The sequence below is a fragment of the Bombus vosnesenskii genome, unplaced genomic scaffold (genome assembly GCF_011952255.1).
Source record: "Bombus vosnesenskii isolate JDL3184/JDL3185 unplaced genomic scaffold, Bvos_JDL3184-5_v1.1 scf7180000014233, whole genome shotgun sequence".
NCBI classification, from domain to species: Eukaryota; Metazoa; Arthropoda; class Insecta; order Hymenoptera; family Apidae; genus Bombus; species Bombus vosnesenskii.
The window spans coordinates 99,759-119,131 of NW_022883410.1; the positions used below are offsets into that span (position 1 = coordinate 99,759).

The 19,373-nt window shown below is 33.4% G+C and overlaps 2 protein-coding genes across 8 annotated transcripts; one reads left to right on the plus strand and one right to left on the minus strand.

The window, feature by feature from the left end:
• Positions 1–136: 136 nt before the first annotated feature.
• Positions 137–2,325, minus strand: LOC117239801 (peroxisomal biogenesis factor 19). 2 transcript variants are annotated; one of them, XM_033505631.1, is made up of 5 exons: positions 1,994–2,325; positions 1,471–1,653; positions 1,253–1,410; positions 934–1,164; positions 137–807 (listed from the first exon to the last, which is right to left on the minus strand). In XM_033505631.1, the coding sequence occupies exons 1-5, from the start codon at positions 2,052–2,054 to the stop codon at positions 580–582; spliced, it is 861 nt and encodes a 286-aa protein (XP_033361522.1). In that variant the 5' UTR covers positions 2,055–2,325; the 3' UTR covers positions 137–579. The 2 variants fall into 2 exon arrangements, with proteins under 2 accessions (XP_033361522.1, XP_033361521.1); XM_033505630.1 differs by having other exon boundaries at positions 1,253–1,416.
• Positions 2,326–3,298: 973 nt separating this feature from the next.
• Positions 3,299–17,600, plus strand: LOC117239802. Of its 6 annotated transcripts, none has more exons than XM_033505634.1 (8): positions 3,299–3,589; positions 4,407–4,826; positions 6,341–6,534; positions 14,989–15,019; positions 15,106–15,165; positions 15,254–15,278; positions 16,057–16,061; positions 17,297–17,600. In XM_033505634.1, exons 3-8 carry the CDS (start codon positions 6,356–6,358, stop codon positions 17,315–17,317), a joined length of 321 nt encoding a protein of 106 aa, XP_033361525.1. In that variant the 5' UTR covers positions 3,299–3,589; positions 4,407–4,826; positions 6,341–6,355; the 3' UTR covers positions 17,318–17,600. The 6 variants fall into 6 exon arrangements, 4 of the variants coding, with proteins under 4 accessions (XP_033361525.1, XP_033361526.1, XP_033361523.1 ...); XM_033505635.1 differs by having other exon boundaries at positions 4,478–4,826; XM_033505632.1 differs by lacking the exon at positions 4,407–4,826.
• The last annotated feature ends 1,773 nt before the right edge of the window (positions 17,601–19,373 follow it).

Consider the following 19,373-nt stretch of genomic DNA (forward strand, 5'->3'; position numbering starts at 1 on the left):
CAATCTCTGATATCATATAACTTGCTTGCGAGAGAAAATAATAGCATAATAATCGTACAAAAAATGTATGTACTGCATGTAAAGATGGAAATGCAAAAATGGACAAATATGGATAAATAAATTAATAAAACAAAGGTTATGCAATTATCATGGATTTTGTCTATTGTTGAAGTTCCACTGAAAATAATCAAGTTTCGCTCTTTACAAATGTAATAGTGTTCTATTATTTTCAAGCGTATACAAAAAATATCTAATGTTTGCAGCAATACATATACGTACATACGTACGCACGTATATACTCGCATACAAGGAACATTACTATTTACAAACATGATGTACTGATAAATACCATTATCGAGAATAATAAATTATGTTAAATAGTCTTCCATATATCCCTTATAGCAGATATGTATATTGTAATACATGTATATTATATGCTATATATGTATATTACAATACATCTAAAAGATCCGTGGATTGAACATCCCAATTCATTATTTACCTCGATATTTTATTTTAAACAACAACCTCTTGTATTATTATAAACGCAGAGGTCGAAGAATAATTATTAGGATGGATTTACATTAAGCAACAATTCTGCGGTGTTTCCATGCTGCGTAGTAACGCTGGAATCACAGGATCGCCCTCAGTATCAGTTTGAAAAGGCGTTGTCTGTTCTCCTATTAATTCTTCAGGTAATTGACCACAAGCTTGTACTTCTTGCATAAATGATATTATCGTTTCGAAACGTTTCTTTTTCACTTCTTCCGTATCATCATCTTTCTCTTTATCGAGTTCCATACATACCTAAAATAAAAGGACGCTTTTATATACTTTATATTAGGATTGAAATAACTTGTTATCCTATGCGGAAATAATTGTTGTTCATGTGAAAATGGCTTTTGTCTATAATTATTCCTATTGGATAATCACCTGCTGCATTAATTCAAGCTGTTTTCTAAACCTCTGAAGGTCACTCGACGATATCACTGTCTTCTTCTCTTCTAACCATTCAGGATACTTATCTACTAATTCTTTTAGTGACGGATACAAAATTTCTTTTGACAATAAATGCTGTAGCATTCCTTGCATGAATGGTGGAATGGCACCTGGCCCATCTTCCAAGGATGCTAGTCCAAACATTTCAGATAAATCAGCATCGCTCTACAATGTTTTCACGGAAGAAAAAACATATTTCAGGATACAAAGAATTAAATAAAAGAAAGACCCTCATGATTTCTGAAACAATTACCTGTAAGTTTTCGGACGTTGTAGACAAGTCGTTTAATGCTTGTGCAATGGCAGTTTGAAAGTCTCTACTCACACTATCTTTATCAAAGGTTTCTTCGTTGTTTATCGCACTAGCAACTGTCTGTGCCATCCTTTGAGGAGAAACTCCTAATTCGCTATCTGTTTCTAATGGGAAAATTTGTTAATAATATCTTTTTTGTGTTTTTCATAAACAATTACCATTTTGAATGAAATTTCGTAGGCTTTCTACAAATTGTTCTGCTGCTTGTTTAACAAAATCTGTAGTCCAAGCATCTTCCGATATATCAGTTGTGTTCTTATCTGTTGTGGATTCCAAAGTATCTGTTTTACACATATCCTCTTTATCTGATATTTGTTCTTTGTTGAAGTCCTTCAAAGCACCTGAGTAAATGATTATACAACTGTCAATTCTATCAAAGTTTAGTGTAAAACAAACAAATATTGCTAGGTATTCTAGTTGGTCTTTTTCCTTTAATTACGTAATAAAAGAATTGGCATATTATTATTTATCATTATAAAACAATATAAATATTCTTTTCCTGTTCCCCTTTCTTCCTTTACTTTAACTAAATTATGCTTTTCCAAATAAAGTTGTAAGAAAAGTACGCAATAAACGTATTAAATAGAAAGAGAGAGATAAAGGTAGATATTTATATAGTTTGAGGTTAGGATTTTTTAATTATGTTTATTATAAATTCACCAGAATGTTATTATTACTCACTGTCTAACAAATCGTTTAATTCTTGATCTTCCGTTTGGTTTGTTGAGTTTTCGTCAGCCATAGCTATCGTTTTGTAATTTTATCGTTAAACCTTAAATCACTATGCGAAAATATGAAACTTAAAATATATGCAACAAAACGTTATAGCTTTATCATCGTTTACATATATCAACATACGTATGTATGTGGACAAAACATGAATAAATGAATTCTCTGATTTCTAATACCAGTTAATATTAATGGAGAATCGATTGTAATTTTAAAACAACGACATATTCTTTTGATCCTGTTACGTTGTTTCTTGGGTTCTTTCAAGAAAAAAGTACATGGGTTAGTGTCTGCTCGCAGGAATGCGCGGGAATTCAAAAAGACTTTGATGTTTCTAAACGATCGTTTATTCTAATTTATATTTTTCGACTGGAACAGAAAGAAATTCACGTTCAAGAATCAAAAACGGGAATAGATTAAAAACCTCCCTTCCTTCGCTTTCAATCTTCGACACCTATCCTTTCTTTTCTGATGCAGGGTCACCTGTCCTGGTGTTTCTGGTCCGATGATTCAATGGGCCTCATTTTCCTAAGTAAATGGAGTGGGAGCGTTGTGTTTCGTGGAAACAAGTGTTTACGGCGATGAGGAGGAAGGCGAGAAGGAAATGGCGCAAGACGGAAAGACAACAACATTTCTAAGGAAGTGAAAGACATGGGTCGAGGATAAGACATTGTTAATTTATGCGGCCCGTAATAAATATTCTAAAGATGCCCCTCAAGACGCTCAGATCCATTATTCATTCATACATGCGTGCGCAGTCTACTCCATCACCCATCATGGGATGAACGGAATGTCCTTCTATCATTGGTTGCTCTAACAGATCATTATTCTGAGAGTTTCCGAACGCAAATCAAGTTACCAAGTTAGCATACATATATACTAGTGTACACGTATGCATATTTACCATTGTCTCATGTACAGGTTCTGAAACAGGTTCTGTGGCGGAGAATGTCACGATTATACGACGACCTGTGTGTTTCCTATCCGCCACCAGCGGCGTTGCTGCCGAGTTATAAAAAAAAAAAAAAAAAAAAAGGGAGGATACAAGATCATAATTTTGTGTCCCCTAAAGCGAAGTTGAACCATAAATAGAAGTGTTTATGCATAAATAACGTATACCTACTTATAAAGCGTTACAAAAATGATAAAATGTTCACTTGATTACTTGCATCACGTGTTACTTTGTTGAAATTGTTTCAGCTACTCGACATCAGCGTCCTGTTTGTAGTGGACAATTCAAGAAACTTTCTGTCCTCAAATTTGGAACTACCCCCGCCACAGGAGTTTCCAGACCTGTGTATACGATCGTGGTCTTAAGCAAAGACTTTGGAAAGAAAGTGAATATAAGACGATTCTGCGTATAAGCGTTTGCTTCTTCCTGATAAACCTTCTTAAGCAACCATTATGAATTCGTGATTTCTTAAGGGATATAAGATCGACTTTATAAAGACGCATTACTTTATAAAAATTTAAGCATTGTCTTGAGAACGAACTATGAATACGGCCCTATGAACACTCGGTAACTGAATAATTCACCAGATGACGCTGGTAAGTTTATGAGAAACAATATTCTAAGATTTAATAAGTGTTAAATTATATCCCTGATTGTATTTTTAATAAAAAACATTGATTAAAAAATATCAAATACAAATACTGTAATTATCTTTTCAATATTCTAACAAGAAAAGAGTTTTATATTTCAATGATATTTCACTAGATTTCAAATTTTCTATGTTAGAAATAGTCGAATGATATTTTAGTTATTACATACTCTTTAGTATACGATATCTTTTTCTAGTAGTGCGTCATTAAAATTATGTATAGAAACGTAACTTTATAAATCGGTATCAGTTGAAGTAAACCACCTTTGATACACATAGCTAGTCTTAAAATCGAGTGTTCTTTTTTTTATGTAATCAATGTTATTAGAAAACACGATGAAAATTAATTGAAATTAAATAGCGACAATAATTTGTTGTACAAAGTTGACATTGATTAATAGATATCTCTTATTCGATTGTGAGATAGATACATATGTAAGATACAATTGATGAAGAAATTTCTATGATGACGAATATAAAGGAGGTTGACTTATAAGAAAAGATGTAGGAATAATAAACATTAAATATATAAGTACCTTTTGAACGTAAAGGTTTACGTTGTTTTTTATCAATTTTTTTTTTTATTTCTATCAAATAAAGACGATTTTAACAGTGATTAATTCTAAGAATGCAAGGTGGAGTAAGAAAAAATATGAACATCTTCGGAAGATATTGGAATAGTTAGAAGTCTGATAGAATCTGTCGGTAGGATATGCTACCAGGTCAAGTGAAATCAATTGAAGCAAGAAAATTAATTGATGCAGAAATATAGGAGAATAGAAGAATCGAGGGGGAAGAAGAGGCGATGCATTAACGTAGTTGTGTTCGTTGTTAGAGGAAGTCGGAGGCTCGTCTAACGACGTACGCGTTAAAATTAAATCCAGCCGGAGGCCGACGGCTACGTCTTGCCGACGGCGACGACGACGGCGACGTCGCGACTTGATGCGTCCTCTAGCTCAGTCTCAAGAGCACACCCTGGGTGGACGGATGCTCTGATCTTCGATATTTTGCTCCCCGTATTTTCGTGCTTTTATCGTCGATTTCATCGGTAACACGTTCAACAGATCCTTTCACAATCAGCGCTATAAGAGGTGCAGGTTCACTCATTGAGAAACAACGGACTCTTGCCGAACTGTTCTCTTCATTCTATTCTTTCTATCGTTTCTACTTCGCTTGAGCACGAGGTAATTAATAATGTCATGCTTTTCTTATAACAGCTTTTAGACTCCTTGTTGACGTCAATGGACCATGTCCTGATTTTTCACGGTCGGCATATTGGCTCGAGCGAACTAATATATTTCATCTTATATACAACGAATCGTATATGGAAAAATCATTTTTTTTTCCTTTCACGTGCGAAACCTTTAAACGTTGGTTCATTGGTCGAACGTATAAATGTTAAATATGCATAGCATATTCAAGAATTCTTGCCAATTCATGTCGAGTGATTTGCGAGAAACATGCTCGTTTAAAACGTAATTAATAATCTATTATAAATATACACATTTTTAACACAAGAAATTAAGAGAGTAAAACTCACAACATCAAGTAAAAAAAGAAAGTATGTTAATTTTAATTTTAAATCAAATTATACGTTATAATTTGCTCCTAAATTTTGTGTATTTATGTGTCTTTGAAATCCTAAATAGCGAACAGTGTGAATTATGTTGATGTTTTCGAAATATGTAATTAGTACAAAAGTTACATGAATTTCTAATGATTTTCTTGAATGATCGTAGGACGAATTTTTCAATAGAAGTGGGGAGTGTGTCATCGAGTCACTAGCCTTGATTCTTTGCCAAATAATTGATAGGGAAAGCGTACTGTTGTCACATTCTCGCGCTAATTTTACGTACATTATCTACGACGCATAATTGACAATTGTCATTATTCTAATGATATATCTATTTTTATCTTTAATAATTTATGCAGAAACCGCAATATTTCAGTCAATTACAAAGTTGTATATCACCCTTCTCTTTTCGGTAATAATTACCATCTAAAAACGAAATCTCTACATTTCCAACGTGCTTGAAGAGTATAGTAAATACTCAATGTAAATTTATTATGTTAATTATCGACATGTCACTCACCTCACCGTTTTCGATGATTTTTGTATATATTGTAAAAGTGAACATTTCGAACAACTTTTTCCTATACGTAAAATCGCCGCTCGGTCTTAGTTTCCGAGATATTGGGAAAAAAAGTGTCGGTACCATACCGTGAATTCTGCCTATATTTGTAGGCGCCCGCGTAGGCTGGTATCGCATGCGTGAGTATTGGTCGTCGGCTACCTTACGACGCGACCGCCGGATAAAATAGCGTCCAACTTAAACCTAACAAGAAGATATGCAAATAAATTACAAACAAAAGATAAGAATTAGGTTTAGACTGGGCGTCATTTTATCAGGCCGTCTTACAGCGGCCGGTAATCAATACTGACGCATACGCTGCCACGGACGGACAATTACAGGCAAAATTCATAGTAGTGATATCGACTGCTTTTTTCCGGATATGTCGGAAACTAAGACCAGGCAACCGATTATATGTAGAGGAAAAGGTTGTTCCAAACGTTGATTTCTACAACATATTCAAAAATCATCGAAATCGGCGAGGTGGCTGAGATTGATTGATATTTATCAAAAGTGACAAATACGTTGGTTTATCGCTTTATGTATATTATCTTCGGTGTTGTAAGGAAAAATGGATCGAGATGACGAAGACTTTGGAGAAGGTTTTGTCGCGGAATCTCATCCACTTAGGCCAACGCATCTTTCTGTTCCTATTAATGGTCGACCAGATTCCAGAGCACCTAGTATCAGCAGCAGTGTTAGTGATATGGACGTTCCGATTTATGCTAGAGAAACCACTATACCTGTCTCAGCTGGAAAAGTGAGTAGATTGTTTTTATATATATTCAAATCATTTATCGAAATATCTTTAAATTGCTTATGTAACAAATTACTTTTAGACATGTTAGCATTTTCTTACATCTTCTCTTGATATTCTACTAATGTATTTTTATCGTATGTTGTACTAATTTACTTTTTATTGCTAAAATTGCAATAAACCATTACTGATATTAAATACACACACAACATGACACTAACTACTGTTATTAAAAACACAAACATGAAATGTATAAAATAACTATATAATAAAAGTAATAGCTGATTCGATGTAAATGCCGAGTGAAATTTATATAGATACGAATGTTGTCAGACAATGAAGCAATAATAAGTCGTTAACTAAGCTCTGCAGATTTTTTACTGTAATATTTTCATCCAAATAATACTGGTCGTTTGGAGGAAACATACGTATCGACCAAATTTCCCACTTGATCGAAATTTTTGACAATCTATAGATATAGATATAAGTAAGTTAATGAAATTAGTAAGTTAGTAAAATATCATCGGTGCGTAATCTACCACAACTTACGAATGATCCGCAGAACTTTCATTAGTAAACGACCTAACGATTCATATATACATATAAACGTAAGAAGGGAAGCACGAAAAGAAGATAATTTATTTGAAGAGAAACTAATTATATTTACGTTTAAGGTTACCTATTGAATAACGACAATCTTTGAAATGAATATCGTTTAATATAAAATATACAATATCAGAGAGGAATTCCCCCTGTGATAATATATCATATAACAACAAGCAATCAAAATTAATTAAATGGTTAAAATGACATTTAGATTTCGATATTCAAGAACGATGTGCAATACTTGCGATCTTAGAAATTCCATAGGGATGTCGATTATAGAGTAAAAATGAAATAATATTTTGAATCAATGTTGCTTTACGATAATTATAATCAATAGAACGCATGAACGATTGACGGAATTCTTGACCTTACGCATCACAGATCATTGATCGATTCTCTAGAGTTTGCAGCAAATATCGTTAGTCTTTAGTAATGCTTTCTTGATCACAAACGATCTGTGGTTTCTTCGAATGACGTAAGATGAGCTCTAAACTACTGTACGTAGATACGCATTTGACCCTAGTTAATAGAATTCTAAGCATTCAATTAATATGCCCTTAGTACCTATCGGATAATTAAACGATACTTATCGCTCGTATTATATCAATATTCTATAATTATGGATTTTATAAAATCTTATTTTAGTGAATTCTTTTTTTTCTTTTTTTTTTTTTTTTTTTTTTTTTAATAATCACGTAAATGCTACAAATCACATTTGTCAGCAATTGCAACACAAGTATGATTCGTTTATCTCTTAAAATATATTTTTCTATCAAACAATTTTAAAAACTAGCAATAACGTGTGATGGGAACATCTGGAATAAAATTTTCGATAAAAGTTGTATCAAAGTCTTGTTCTTATATTATAATTTAGTTATTCAAAATAACTATTGTTTCAAGATGTTCGATTTTATGTTGTACAAAAGATTAGAATTTTATACTCTCATCAACAGGTGAATTTTCCCTTTCATTCGGTTTTCCGTTCCCAGTTACCAGTCTAAGGACGATGTATTGACACAAACAGTGGTTAACATGTCGCGGTTCTATCATAACAGTATCTAATGTTAATAATGTTAAACGTATCTTGTTTCCCTAAATTTATCTTAATTATCTTTTTCTGTTTCAAAGCAGTATATGTTTTACAACGAATATTGTTTTCTTGAAAAATAGTTATAGACAACTTGTGTGTAGGAAATGATTTGAGAACGCTTGATAACCTAGCTCCTGATTGGTCGATTCGGTGGGTGTGTACAAGGCACGTCACCTGTCGTCTGTCGGTGTTCTTTAATTCCTCGAGATATCTATACTATCTGACGCAATCGCATATGAATGTTACATAAACGCAACATGCAATTTACGATGAGTAAAAATATATTAAATTTATATTAATGCTATACGAATTGCTAAATTAATAATGCTATGAGTAAATATGTGAAATTATGGGGAATTTTATAGGGAATTATTCAGAATTTAAAAAGTCCACGCGTTCTCGATTTCGACGATTTTGAAATATGTCGTAGAAATCAACATTTTGAACAACTTTCTCCCCGTACGTACAATCGCCGGGCTCTCTTAGAAATCCAGATATTCGCAAAAATCTGTCGGTTCAAAACGTTCATTTCTTCAACATATATACTTAAAAACCACAGGAAACCGAGAACGCATCGACGTTCTAAAAATTACCGAATTATGTTCCTTTATTTATTATTAAATAAAAAATATAAGCAGTAATGTTCGTTTCATAAGAATCTCAATTTTTATGTTTGTCATGAAACAATTTTTAAACGACATACAATTATTAAAAATTGTTATTTATTTATAACTTTTTCTTCATCGTTGTAAAATACGATAACCATTCGATTAATGTATCAGTTACGAAATTCGCTTCATAGATTGCGTTTCTTTCACATTACATATGTATTTGTCCTTTGTATTATGAGCCTATAATTATGACACGTTTCATATACTCATGTATGTATGTACGCAATTTCTCAAAAGGATTATTCATTTGAAACATGAATGTGCATTTCTCAGATTTTTTATCTTTTCTTATATAAATATAAAATATAAAATATAAATATAAATATAAATATAAAATATAAAATATATAAACATCCTTTAGTTCTCTTTACGATTGCATTATATATTTCTAAATTATAATTAAATTATCAATAATTGTTTTAGAACATTGGATTCGATGAACGTACGTACCTATGTAACAGCTTGAAAATGGATGGAACATAATTTGAAATGCTAATACATGCTTGTTTTACGGCATCAACTTGCTAAAGGAAATGACTTCAAATTTCTTTTATATGAATTCCCTTTATAAATATAATATATTAATATCAGAATATTTTACAATAATTTAAGTTTTTAATATTTTTGTATTACATATGTATTTAAATTGTAAATTGCAAACAAAGAAATTGGATTATCATGAAACTTGAATTCATTTAAACTTATTCACGCTTGAATAAAGGTATCATTACTACTTACTATCGTCCCTAATATTATTTGCTAAATTTGTATAATACAATAAATTAAATTGTGTTATGTATATATAATTTTGAAGCATAATGTTACATTGTAATTATTAATCACAATAAATAGGTGATGCGATAACTATACGTACTCAAAGATTTTGTTTCAAATTTCTTACAAAAAATAAAGTAATAAGTAGGTGCAAAGAAATAAGAGGATTGTAAACATATATGTAAAAATTCGAAGGTTATGTAGCAAAGAGCTGGAAGGAAGCAGGAAGAGGGATGCGGGGGAGGGAGGGAGGGAGAGAGAGAGAGAGAGAGAGAGAGAGAGAGAATGATTCTTGGGGGCTCGCCATCTACCGAGTAATGACGTCGCGTAGCGAGCGTGTAGCTTGCAGTTGCATCGAATGTGTAGCCGTCGTTTATCGCCTACGCGATGGTATCGTTCATTTTTACCTGAGATAAGATAACTAAGTACGTTTTATTACATATCCGCATACTCTCATTGCATCTCCTTTCTTTCATATCAATAATTTGATAAATGTTCTACGATCAAAAGTATAGTCATTTCTTACCTCTATACCATATCTGTATACTTCAGAAGAGGTTAGAATATGTTCACACATATACGTTATATTTAAAAAATTAGTTATACAAAGATAATAAAGTCGCATTTTAGATAAATGTTTATTTTACTTAACATAAAATAATGAAATATTAAATTTATATAATTATTACGTACATGTGCATACACACACGCACGCATGCACGCACTTTGCTTTAAATTTCTTATTTAATCTATAGTCATTTATGATATTTGCAATCAGTAATCTCCATATGTGTCAACGTAATAAGTTTTCTATTCTAAATTACGCGAATTATGATGTACTTCCCCTTAACCAAAGTAACATGTTTCAAAATATATCGATCTACCGGTAAACATTTGGCCCACATAGGCGTCCGTGGTGGCGCAGGCTCGACAAAAACAGCCAGAAATGGAAGTCAGTATACCTCATACCTTACGCGAATACGTATGCTACAAGCTGAAGAACGCTATTTAACAGATTGTTGACCTAATGGTCGTTTAAAAATTCCGTTAGTTTTACTCGTATAAGAACATTATATGGTTGTGTATGAAGATATACATTGAAATTAATTGTGATAAGAACGGTGTATTTAAAAAATATATGTGTGATGATATATCCGAATGCTTAATCGAATACAAAGTAAAATCGGTGTAAATCTAAAAAGATGTTGCGTGATATTTATAACTAATAATATTCGAGGTCAATTATTTTTCGCGTTATGCAAGTTGTAAATCAATAAAGTTCATAATACGTACATAATGGCTTTTAATGTGAAATGTAAGAAGATATAAGGAACGAACAACCGTTATGCAATAGTAAAAGCGAATGCGAAAGTGAAATTTTCCAATTTTTCTAAAGTGATATATTAATATTTCGAATAAATATTAAGTTTTTTAGATAATTTACACATATAACCTTTAATTTCTCTGTGTTATATCAAGTAATATTATTTTAGAAAATTTATTAGAAAAAATTTATTAGAAAAAAGTCACTTGACTTAAATAACTAAACTATAGAATTAAAATAAATTTAAAATATTTATGGTCTATAATCAACAACAACAACAACAACAAAGGAAAGAAACAAAGGAAAGACAATAGAGTAAGAGAGTAAATTTATTTTGTTATCTGGATATAATTATTGTTTTCTCTGATCGAATGACTTAGACTAGAGATAATTTTCCAAGTGGATCAAAAATTAAACAATGCTAGATTTGGAATTGCAATGAAAATTTTCGCGCGTGCGCACAAAAATACAGTGAGACTTCTTGGTCGGTTATTCGTTTACCCAGGGAAGATAAGCATACGAGAATCGAACGTGAACTCGTTTGGAATAGTCAAACCCGTGTTCCCTTTGACTACGTCATCAACAGTAAGTAAGTACGCATACATACTGACATACGTGTTTCATTTGTGTTGCGCTTTCCACTTGCGCGGCAACAGCCGCTATTTCTCTTATGAAAATTCATTAAACGAATTGTACGTTTGCTTTTTGTAAATTCAATGTAAACCTAAAGCAGATAGAGGCCAGCTGACAATCACAAGTTGCAAGTAGACATGTATTATCGAGGGTAGGGTACAAATAGGAAATTTCTTTCTGACTCTTCTGAGATTGTAGGTATGTATATAATGCATTTTAGTAATGTAAATATATGTATATATCGTTCGTAAGGGGTAATTCTTTATACTGATATCAATAATGATTCTAAAATTAAATTCAATTCGACGCAAAGAAATGTTTTGATTCCTACGATAAAATAATAATGGTCAGCATTGATTACGTTATTTGTATTTATTAATTGCAACAGTTGTGAATGGTAAGAAGGTAAAGGTAATTTGACTAGAATTGTTTCTTCAGTTAGACTTTGACTTACAATGTTTCGATATGTATGTAGATGTGAGAAAGGAACTAATTTAAACAAAGATTATGAGTTTGAAGGAAAGTTGCGCGATGTAACGATACCATATTACATGATGTATGAAGAAAAATAAAAACACACATATATACATATAGACAGGATATGTTAGTTAAACAATTTTTGACACAGACTGTTTCGTTAAAAGTTCATCCACTCCATTTCTTCGCACACGAAATTATCATAGGCTTGTTACGACCTCCTACATATTTTAATGGTGGTAATTACCAGTGGCGACTCGTAGATTTTACACGTAGCGTGCTGCGTGCCACATGCACGTGTGATTACACGTAAACAGTCTTAAATAATTAAATCGGCTCGACGATTTTTCTTGACTGCGAACATGTCACTAACCTCTGGCGTTGTATATGGAACAATGTTCTCTCCCCTTGGTTGTCCGAACGATAAGTCAAATGAGGAGTAGCTCTTCCCAGTGTTCTAATTTGAATTTTTTCTTGAAAAGATCGCGTAAGTGCAAACAAGTCAAAGAATCCATGGAATTAATTTTCAAGGACTGATATACTCGAGCATTAAATTAAGGTTCGAATTAGGTCAACACAATGAAAAGGGACACTTTTAAATATTCACAGTAACCAGAGAACGTGTGACACTGACTGCGGCAAGGGACGGAACACGTTGAACGAAGAAAAAGTGTGAGACTGTGAGGGAAGATATTAACGGCTATATTGATATCGATACAATGGACAGCGATAGACTTTTGTTTAGTCTAGAAGCGATTTTCAAACGTTGTGTCCGCCTGGCGAGTAGAACGAGAAGGCAATCCGTGACTGCTGCGAGCCTGCTACAGTCACTGACGCACGCGTCGTTTATGCAAGAAATCAACTCGCTGTGACAACGAGTCACGAATAAATAACAGCATGAAACGAAAATTATAATATCAGCGATTTTTGAAATATTTTTTAGCATGCTGCAGCACGATAGCGCGTATTGAGTAGCCGCCCCTGGATATTACATATTTTGTCTATATTGATCGAAACGAAGATTGATTATTTACGTACATACAATTTATATAGAAGCAAGCTAGAGTCCCTTTCGATGACTCCATTACGACGTTGCCTTAGTGATATCTATTTTTTATCTATAATAATGATTATAACATTATAGTCATTAAAGTATCATTAAATGAAACGGGATGCTGTAATATAAAGCATGCTATATATACACACATATACGCGCGTGCGCGTTATATGTATATTATATATAAGCATAATAAGAGCAATATATAACGAAAAGAATATTATTTGTTATGCTATATCACATTAATAGAAACATTCTTTGTTGCTGAATGAAAGTAAAATTGTCTTTCCTTTGAATCAATGAAATCGTGTAGAATCGTATACATACAAAGTGGGGCAATAATTATACCCAACTTGAATATTTCCGTCATTCGTAGTAACACGAAAAAATGTTATATACAAAAGTTGCACGGTATAGAGGAGGGCATGCTGTGACACAGACATTTTTATGTAGATGAAGGCATAGAGGAGATTTCAAGGTTGTTCCGAGTTTTTTCAATGAAATGCTGTGCGATAGTCGGTATTGAGACGACTTCGGCAAACTATCGCTGGAGGTCATCCAAGGTCATCGAAGATGGTAGAACGATTATTATGTGTTATTTCTTTCGAGTTATGGATCAGCGTGGATCGAAAAATCTTATCGTCGCTAGATCTAGATCCGTATTTTTATGTAAATGAATAGTTTTAAAATATTGTTTATGTTCTATTAATACACGGCGTGTAGCTAAGAATGTAAACATCGCGGCAGTTTGTAAGATTAGCGTGAATGATTGCTAAATCAAATATATGACTATCGATCGATACGATTATTATCAAAATGAAGTTTTCACTGGAAAGCAATTAGATACGATTGTCAGTTATGGAGAAAGAAATAAAATTCGATAGGGATTTTAAGCCTTGTATGCTGAACGATATTCAACGATACCCGTATATATATCCCTTGCATCGAACATTTCGAAGATTGCGGTTGGGTTAGGAAAATTAAAAGGAACCGGTTATTTGGTTACATGTAAGAACGATTGTCGCAAAAGACACGGCTACGAGATGTATAGCGATACGAGAATTGCAACTTTGCGTTCACGTAAATGGTCACCAATTGAGATATTGTCTATAACGTAAGAAAGCTTATTTTGCTGCCACATTTGACCTTGGATGACCTTCAGTGTGGGTCTGCTGAAATTGTCTCATCAGCGGGTATCACAGCGCGATAAAGAAAGAGAAAAAAAAAAAACACGCAAGAAAGATGACCACGTACGATACGAATTCCGTAAGAAGTACAATGCTGTTGAACCTTTTTGGTTGTCGTATTGTTGACTGCATCATGCGCGATCATTTACAATCCTTACGATCACGATGTGAACTCGAGATGTCGATTAACAATCGTTTGCTACTCCTTCATTGTATATTCCATATTTCACCTCATAATACATCGTAAATACATACAGTGGATATATTTATAACCATTTGATTTTTAAATTATCTTGAAATTACTTCGCATAATCTCATGAAATGATTCGAAGTATCTTAAACGTTTTAATCTTGCGTAAGACCAGATTTTACTCCAATGATTTTACTATCTACTTATATTCATTTCTCCTTCTCTTGTAAACATTATTTCGTAAATTATTCATTTTATCATTAATATTTCGCTGAACGTTTTCGTATAATAACATATGACGTGCGTGCGTGCGTGTGTGCGTGTGTGTGTGCGTGTGCGCGTGTGTGTGTGCGCGCGCGCATTCATACATACATATTATATAGTATATAGTGTATATACACACACACATATATATATATATATATAATTTACGATTCTTTTTTACAAGCCGCTTTATAATGGCAACGGAAAATGACAAGGTATTAGAAAGAAAGAAATTAATATAAAATTTGTAGCCATTTGAATATTTTCGATATGCGTACGTAATTAACAAATTTCGATTTAGTCGAGCAATGAAATCGAGAAACAGGCTACAACGCCATCGCCTTTAACACCAGCGCCAAAGGTAAAGAATTTTTTCCAAAACTTCAGTACAAATAGCGTTAAAACGAATCTTATCTTTCCTGTTACTTTGTTTATTCTTTCACACGCAGCCTACCACGGAGGATAAGCGGTGGGTGAGTATACGATAGAACCGTGAACGATAATCTTTAATACGAGAAGTATCTTAATTCGTATTTTTACTCGTTAACTCTTTGTTTAGTCATCGAAATTATTTATTATTGTTTATTGGAGCAGCCGTTTTATTTCGATTTCGTTGTTCCTGCGCGAATCTCGAATGTTACCTCGTGTACGAAGGTAAGCGCGTTTATCGAAGCCATTTTTCGTCGTCTGTTAACTCACGACGAGTAAAGTTGCGCGTACCGAGAGGAACCTAATCTTGTGTGAAGTTCAAATTTTGGCCATGTCGAATGTCACCGGCGATAATACAATCGTTCTCTATGCCCTGTCTATTAAATTATAAGTTTCGGATAGACAAGAATATCCACGGCTGGAGGTCACATCGTCGTTTCCTTGACTTTACCTTTTTATCTCATTTATTCTTATATTTCTCACATATTTTGAAACGTCGTTTGTAAATCCATCACATCTTTATATTCTGTTGAATGCTTATTTCCAGTTTTACTAAGTACGTACGTACATACGAACAAGTTTTTGTAATAAGCGGTTGCGTTAAAAATGATCGGGCGATTGATTTGTATCGGCGTTTGAATTTCACTTTCTAGAAATTCGTCAATTTCTTATTCGTTAAAAATATCATGTTGCAAAGAAATAGATATACTCCACTTCGTTCTAGGTCTTTATCTTTGAAACGTCGTATCGTTGTACACGTAGAACCGCCCAATTCCTCGGAACACGAGTTTACGGTTTACACAGTCTGCGTAATTTCCGTTTTGTCTAGTGATACCGAAGCCGTCAAAGTCTATCGAACCGCAGTTTAATAATATCTTTGAAATATTCCGCTTAGAACGATGTTTATTTATTTTCGTGAAACTTTCTAAACGTTTAAACAAAGCGAATGGTTAGAGGAGAAAAACCGGGTAAAAGAGTGCGCAACCAAGGGAAATAAATAGTTGAAAATGTTTGTCTATGCGGCCAACTTTTTCTTCTTGCTTCGAACGCAAATAAATTTGATCACCGTGATCCGCAGAAGTATCGACCAAGATGAATTCCAAAGAATAGAGGTAATACGTCGTTAAAGTGTTCTCCGGATTACGTTGATTACGACAACCACTCTGACTTTAATATTCTTAACTATAAAATTGGTGCAGGCAACGCGAGCGCTACATTAAAAGGCTACATCCGGTTTTGCATTGAGACGGTACGAGCTTGTAACAACAAAATAATAGATCCAGCTAGAGTAATATTTTGTTCAAATCCTCTCTCTCTCTCTCTCTCTCTCTCTCTCTCTCATAGTGTCTATTTAAATTTTCTCAAACAGCCATTTTAATATAATAGTAATGTCTATCTTTCTAATATCTTGGCAATAACAGAAAATTCTCTTTGTAAAAACTTTGTAAAATGAGCCTTACATCACGATATAAGATATTGCTATTATACTCAACCGCGTAAACATATTGATTTGATACGTGGCGGATGAAATATAAGCTCGTCCGATAGAACTTTGGTTTAAGATCGATGAAATCGAGAAGGACATACGTAAGAAATCCAAATGCGTTATTATAATGTTTAAAACTGTTCGGCTATACAACTGCTCTATAATTACGTGTTAATCCGGAGCGTACATTTTTGTTTAATTTATATCGTGTAGACGAATTAAATTTTTAACCAGGAAGTGGTTGGCGATCGTATCGTTGTACAGAACGATCTCTCGCAGTTGTTACTTGAAATTACTCGTCTTCGATAGAACGCCGACAAACTATTGATTTTGAAACAAAGTCGAGCGTTTTTACCCAAATTTTACCTCTATTCGATAGAAAAAATTTGTTGACAAAAATTGATCGTACCGTAAATGAAACAACGTCGCGAATAACGAGTTATCCATACTTATTATGGGATTCGATGATAAACAGGAACGTACATTTGCTGTGTTAGTAAGCGGTATTCGTAAATGTAAGCGATCGAATTAATTATCAAGGAAAGAAAGGAATAAGAGCAAAATCGTCGTAAACAAGTATGGACGATTGTTAACGTGAATTTCTTTTCCTGTGAATTTCATCGGGTGAAATGCTGGGGATCGGTGAGAGAGGTAAGTAGGTAACTTGGTGTCGTCCAATTGGTCGTTCGAGGGGCCCAAGCTCGAGGGAGAAGCAAAGAGAGGAGAGGGAGATACGACTGGTTTCGAAAATCGGCTTTCGACCCGTTAGCACGAATCTGGTCTCAGTAGCTTTCATACGCGACCGTGACACGGAACGATTCGGTCGTTGTCTCTTCACTGTTGCCGCATCTGTGTGTGATTCGCATTTTATATACGCGTTAGTGACAGCAAAACCTTCCTCCGATAAAGTATAACGTATAATATTTAGTAGTAACGGTTACGAAATTTTATCGATTTACCATGAGCTACACGCTACAGGTAAAAAACTATATTTAATACAGGTATAATGTTAATTGTCCACAATGCTAAATCAACAACTAGACGTTATTATACATCGCGTTACCGCATTTTTCTTTCTTCGCTCGAATACACAATCTTTGCTCAAATACCTCGTATTAACGCATTATTAGTTATCGTGTCAAATTTGGCAGCAGACAAAATATTCTTCGAAATCGATCTGTCGTGTTTGCTCCGAGTACCGTGGAACGGTATGCAAATGTTGTTAGCGGTAAAATATTAATATTCAATTTGAACGTTCGAGGTACCATAGATTTTCAAAACGTGGAAAAGTTTACACTTTGTGCCATTAGAAGTAAGATTATAATAATTTCATTGCTTCTTATTTTCAGTTACAAAGAAATACGATTCAGGTTTATTTCCATCGTCTGATTTTAATACAGAACTAATAGAACGTTCAAATTGGCCGATTAGTTTCGGGAATTCTATTCTTTTTACAGATTTTGCCTCGTTTATCTCTTCGAACGTGTTGTTAACCACGTTTATTTCTTTCCTTTTTTTTTGAGCTGATTATATTTATAGGAGCATAAGATTATTTCACTGCCGGCCTACGTTAAGTTTAAAGAAACAGAAGGAGGGAGAGAGAAACTATTTTATTTAAATCAAGTTTGGTCGAGAGTTGCATTATCGAGATTGCTTATAAATAACGATTAACGAATAATCGTTGAACGAGATCGTTGCGTAGGCTTCGCAACAGAAATTTCATTATCTTTCTGAAACTGTCGTCGTACTTTGATCATTTAATTCGGTTAAAATATCGCAAAGCTTTCTAATATTCGTTTTTTTTTTTTTTTTTTTTTTTTAATACGGCGCGTACCAGCTAGTACAGGTGAAGTAAAAGAACGGAAACGTTCGTGACGATTATTAAAAAGATCGAGTTGCCCTTTCGTTGGATAATACGCATATTGCCTGGAAAATTGTTTGTAAGTAAAATCCTTATATCTCGAAAGTGACAGGAAATTAATCGGAAACTGTATGTTAGGAGTTACATTCATACATAAAGTTAAATTATACGCCGGTGACGTTATTCGAATTGTGATCTCTTGTTCAAGTTTGTGAACAAAGTATATCACGAGTAAATAGTACCGAGGCATCTGTACAGTTCGTAAATGATGGTTCGCGTTAGTTCAAAAGTTTGGCAAATAGACAGTGAGGGAAAAAGCTGATACTCGTGTGTATTAATCTAACCAATATGTATGATTAGTTCTATATATGAAAACCTTGAACAGTAATTAATACTAAATTTGAACGATAATGTTTCGAGATGAATGAGACCAATGTTTGTGTTAGAAAATGGAAAGTAAAATTGTTAGGTGCCCTTAGAATACTTACAAATATTATTACAACTTTTTCTTAGCACTTTGTTCTAGCATTTCATTTTATTCGCCGAAACATTTGTTATTTATGCATTTATAGCATGTACATTATTCGATTAAATCGGAATTACATTTACTATTCTTTACAACTTACATCATACAACGAATGACGCAAATCGATAACCGATGCAAAATCGCAATTTCTTAAATACCATACACCTGGTCATCGAATACGTAAATAAAAAGGAAGAAAAAATATGTAAATAAGATTAACACGTTTATATGAAGAATTTTGAAGATGCGATTATTTTTTTATGATAA

Excerpts from the sequence above, each read along its gene's own strand:
- LOC117239801 (XM_033505630.1), bottom strand. The coding sequence starts at position 2,054 with ATGGCTGACGAAAACTCAACAAACCAAACGGAAGATCAAGAATTAAAC. Across the intron at positions 1,417-1,470 it reads ACGAAATTTCATTCAAAATG|AAACAGATAGCGAATTAGGA; the intron begins GTAATTGTTTAT and ends TTTTCCCATTAG. Across the intron at positions 808-933 it reads AGCTTGAATTAATGCAGCAG|GTATGTATGGAACTCGATAA; the intron begins GTGATTATCCAA and ends CTTTTATTTTAG.
- LOC117239802 (XM_033505632.1), top strand. Across the intron at positions 6,535-14,988 it reads TACCTGTCTCAGCTGGAAAA|CCGCTTTATAATGGCAACGG; the intron begins GTGAGTAGATTG and ends CTTTTTTACAAG. Across the intron at positions 15,166-15,253 it reads CTTTAACACCAGCGCCAAAG|CCTACCACGGAGGATAAGCG; the intron begins GTAAAGAATTTT and ends TTTCACACGCAG.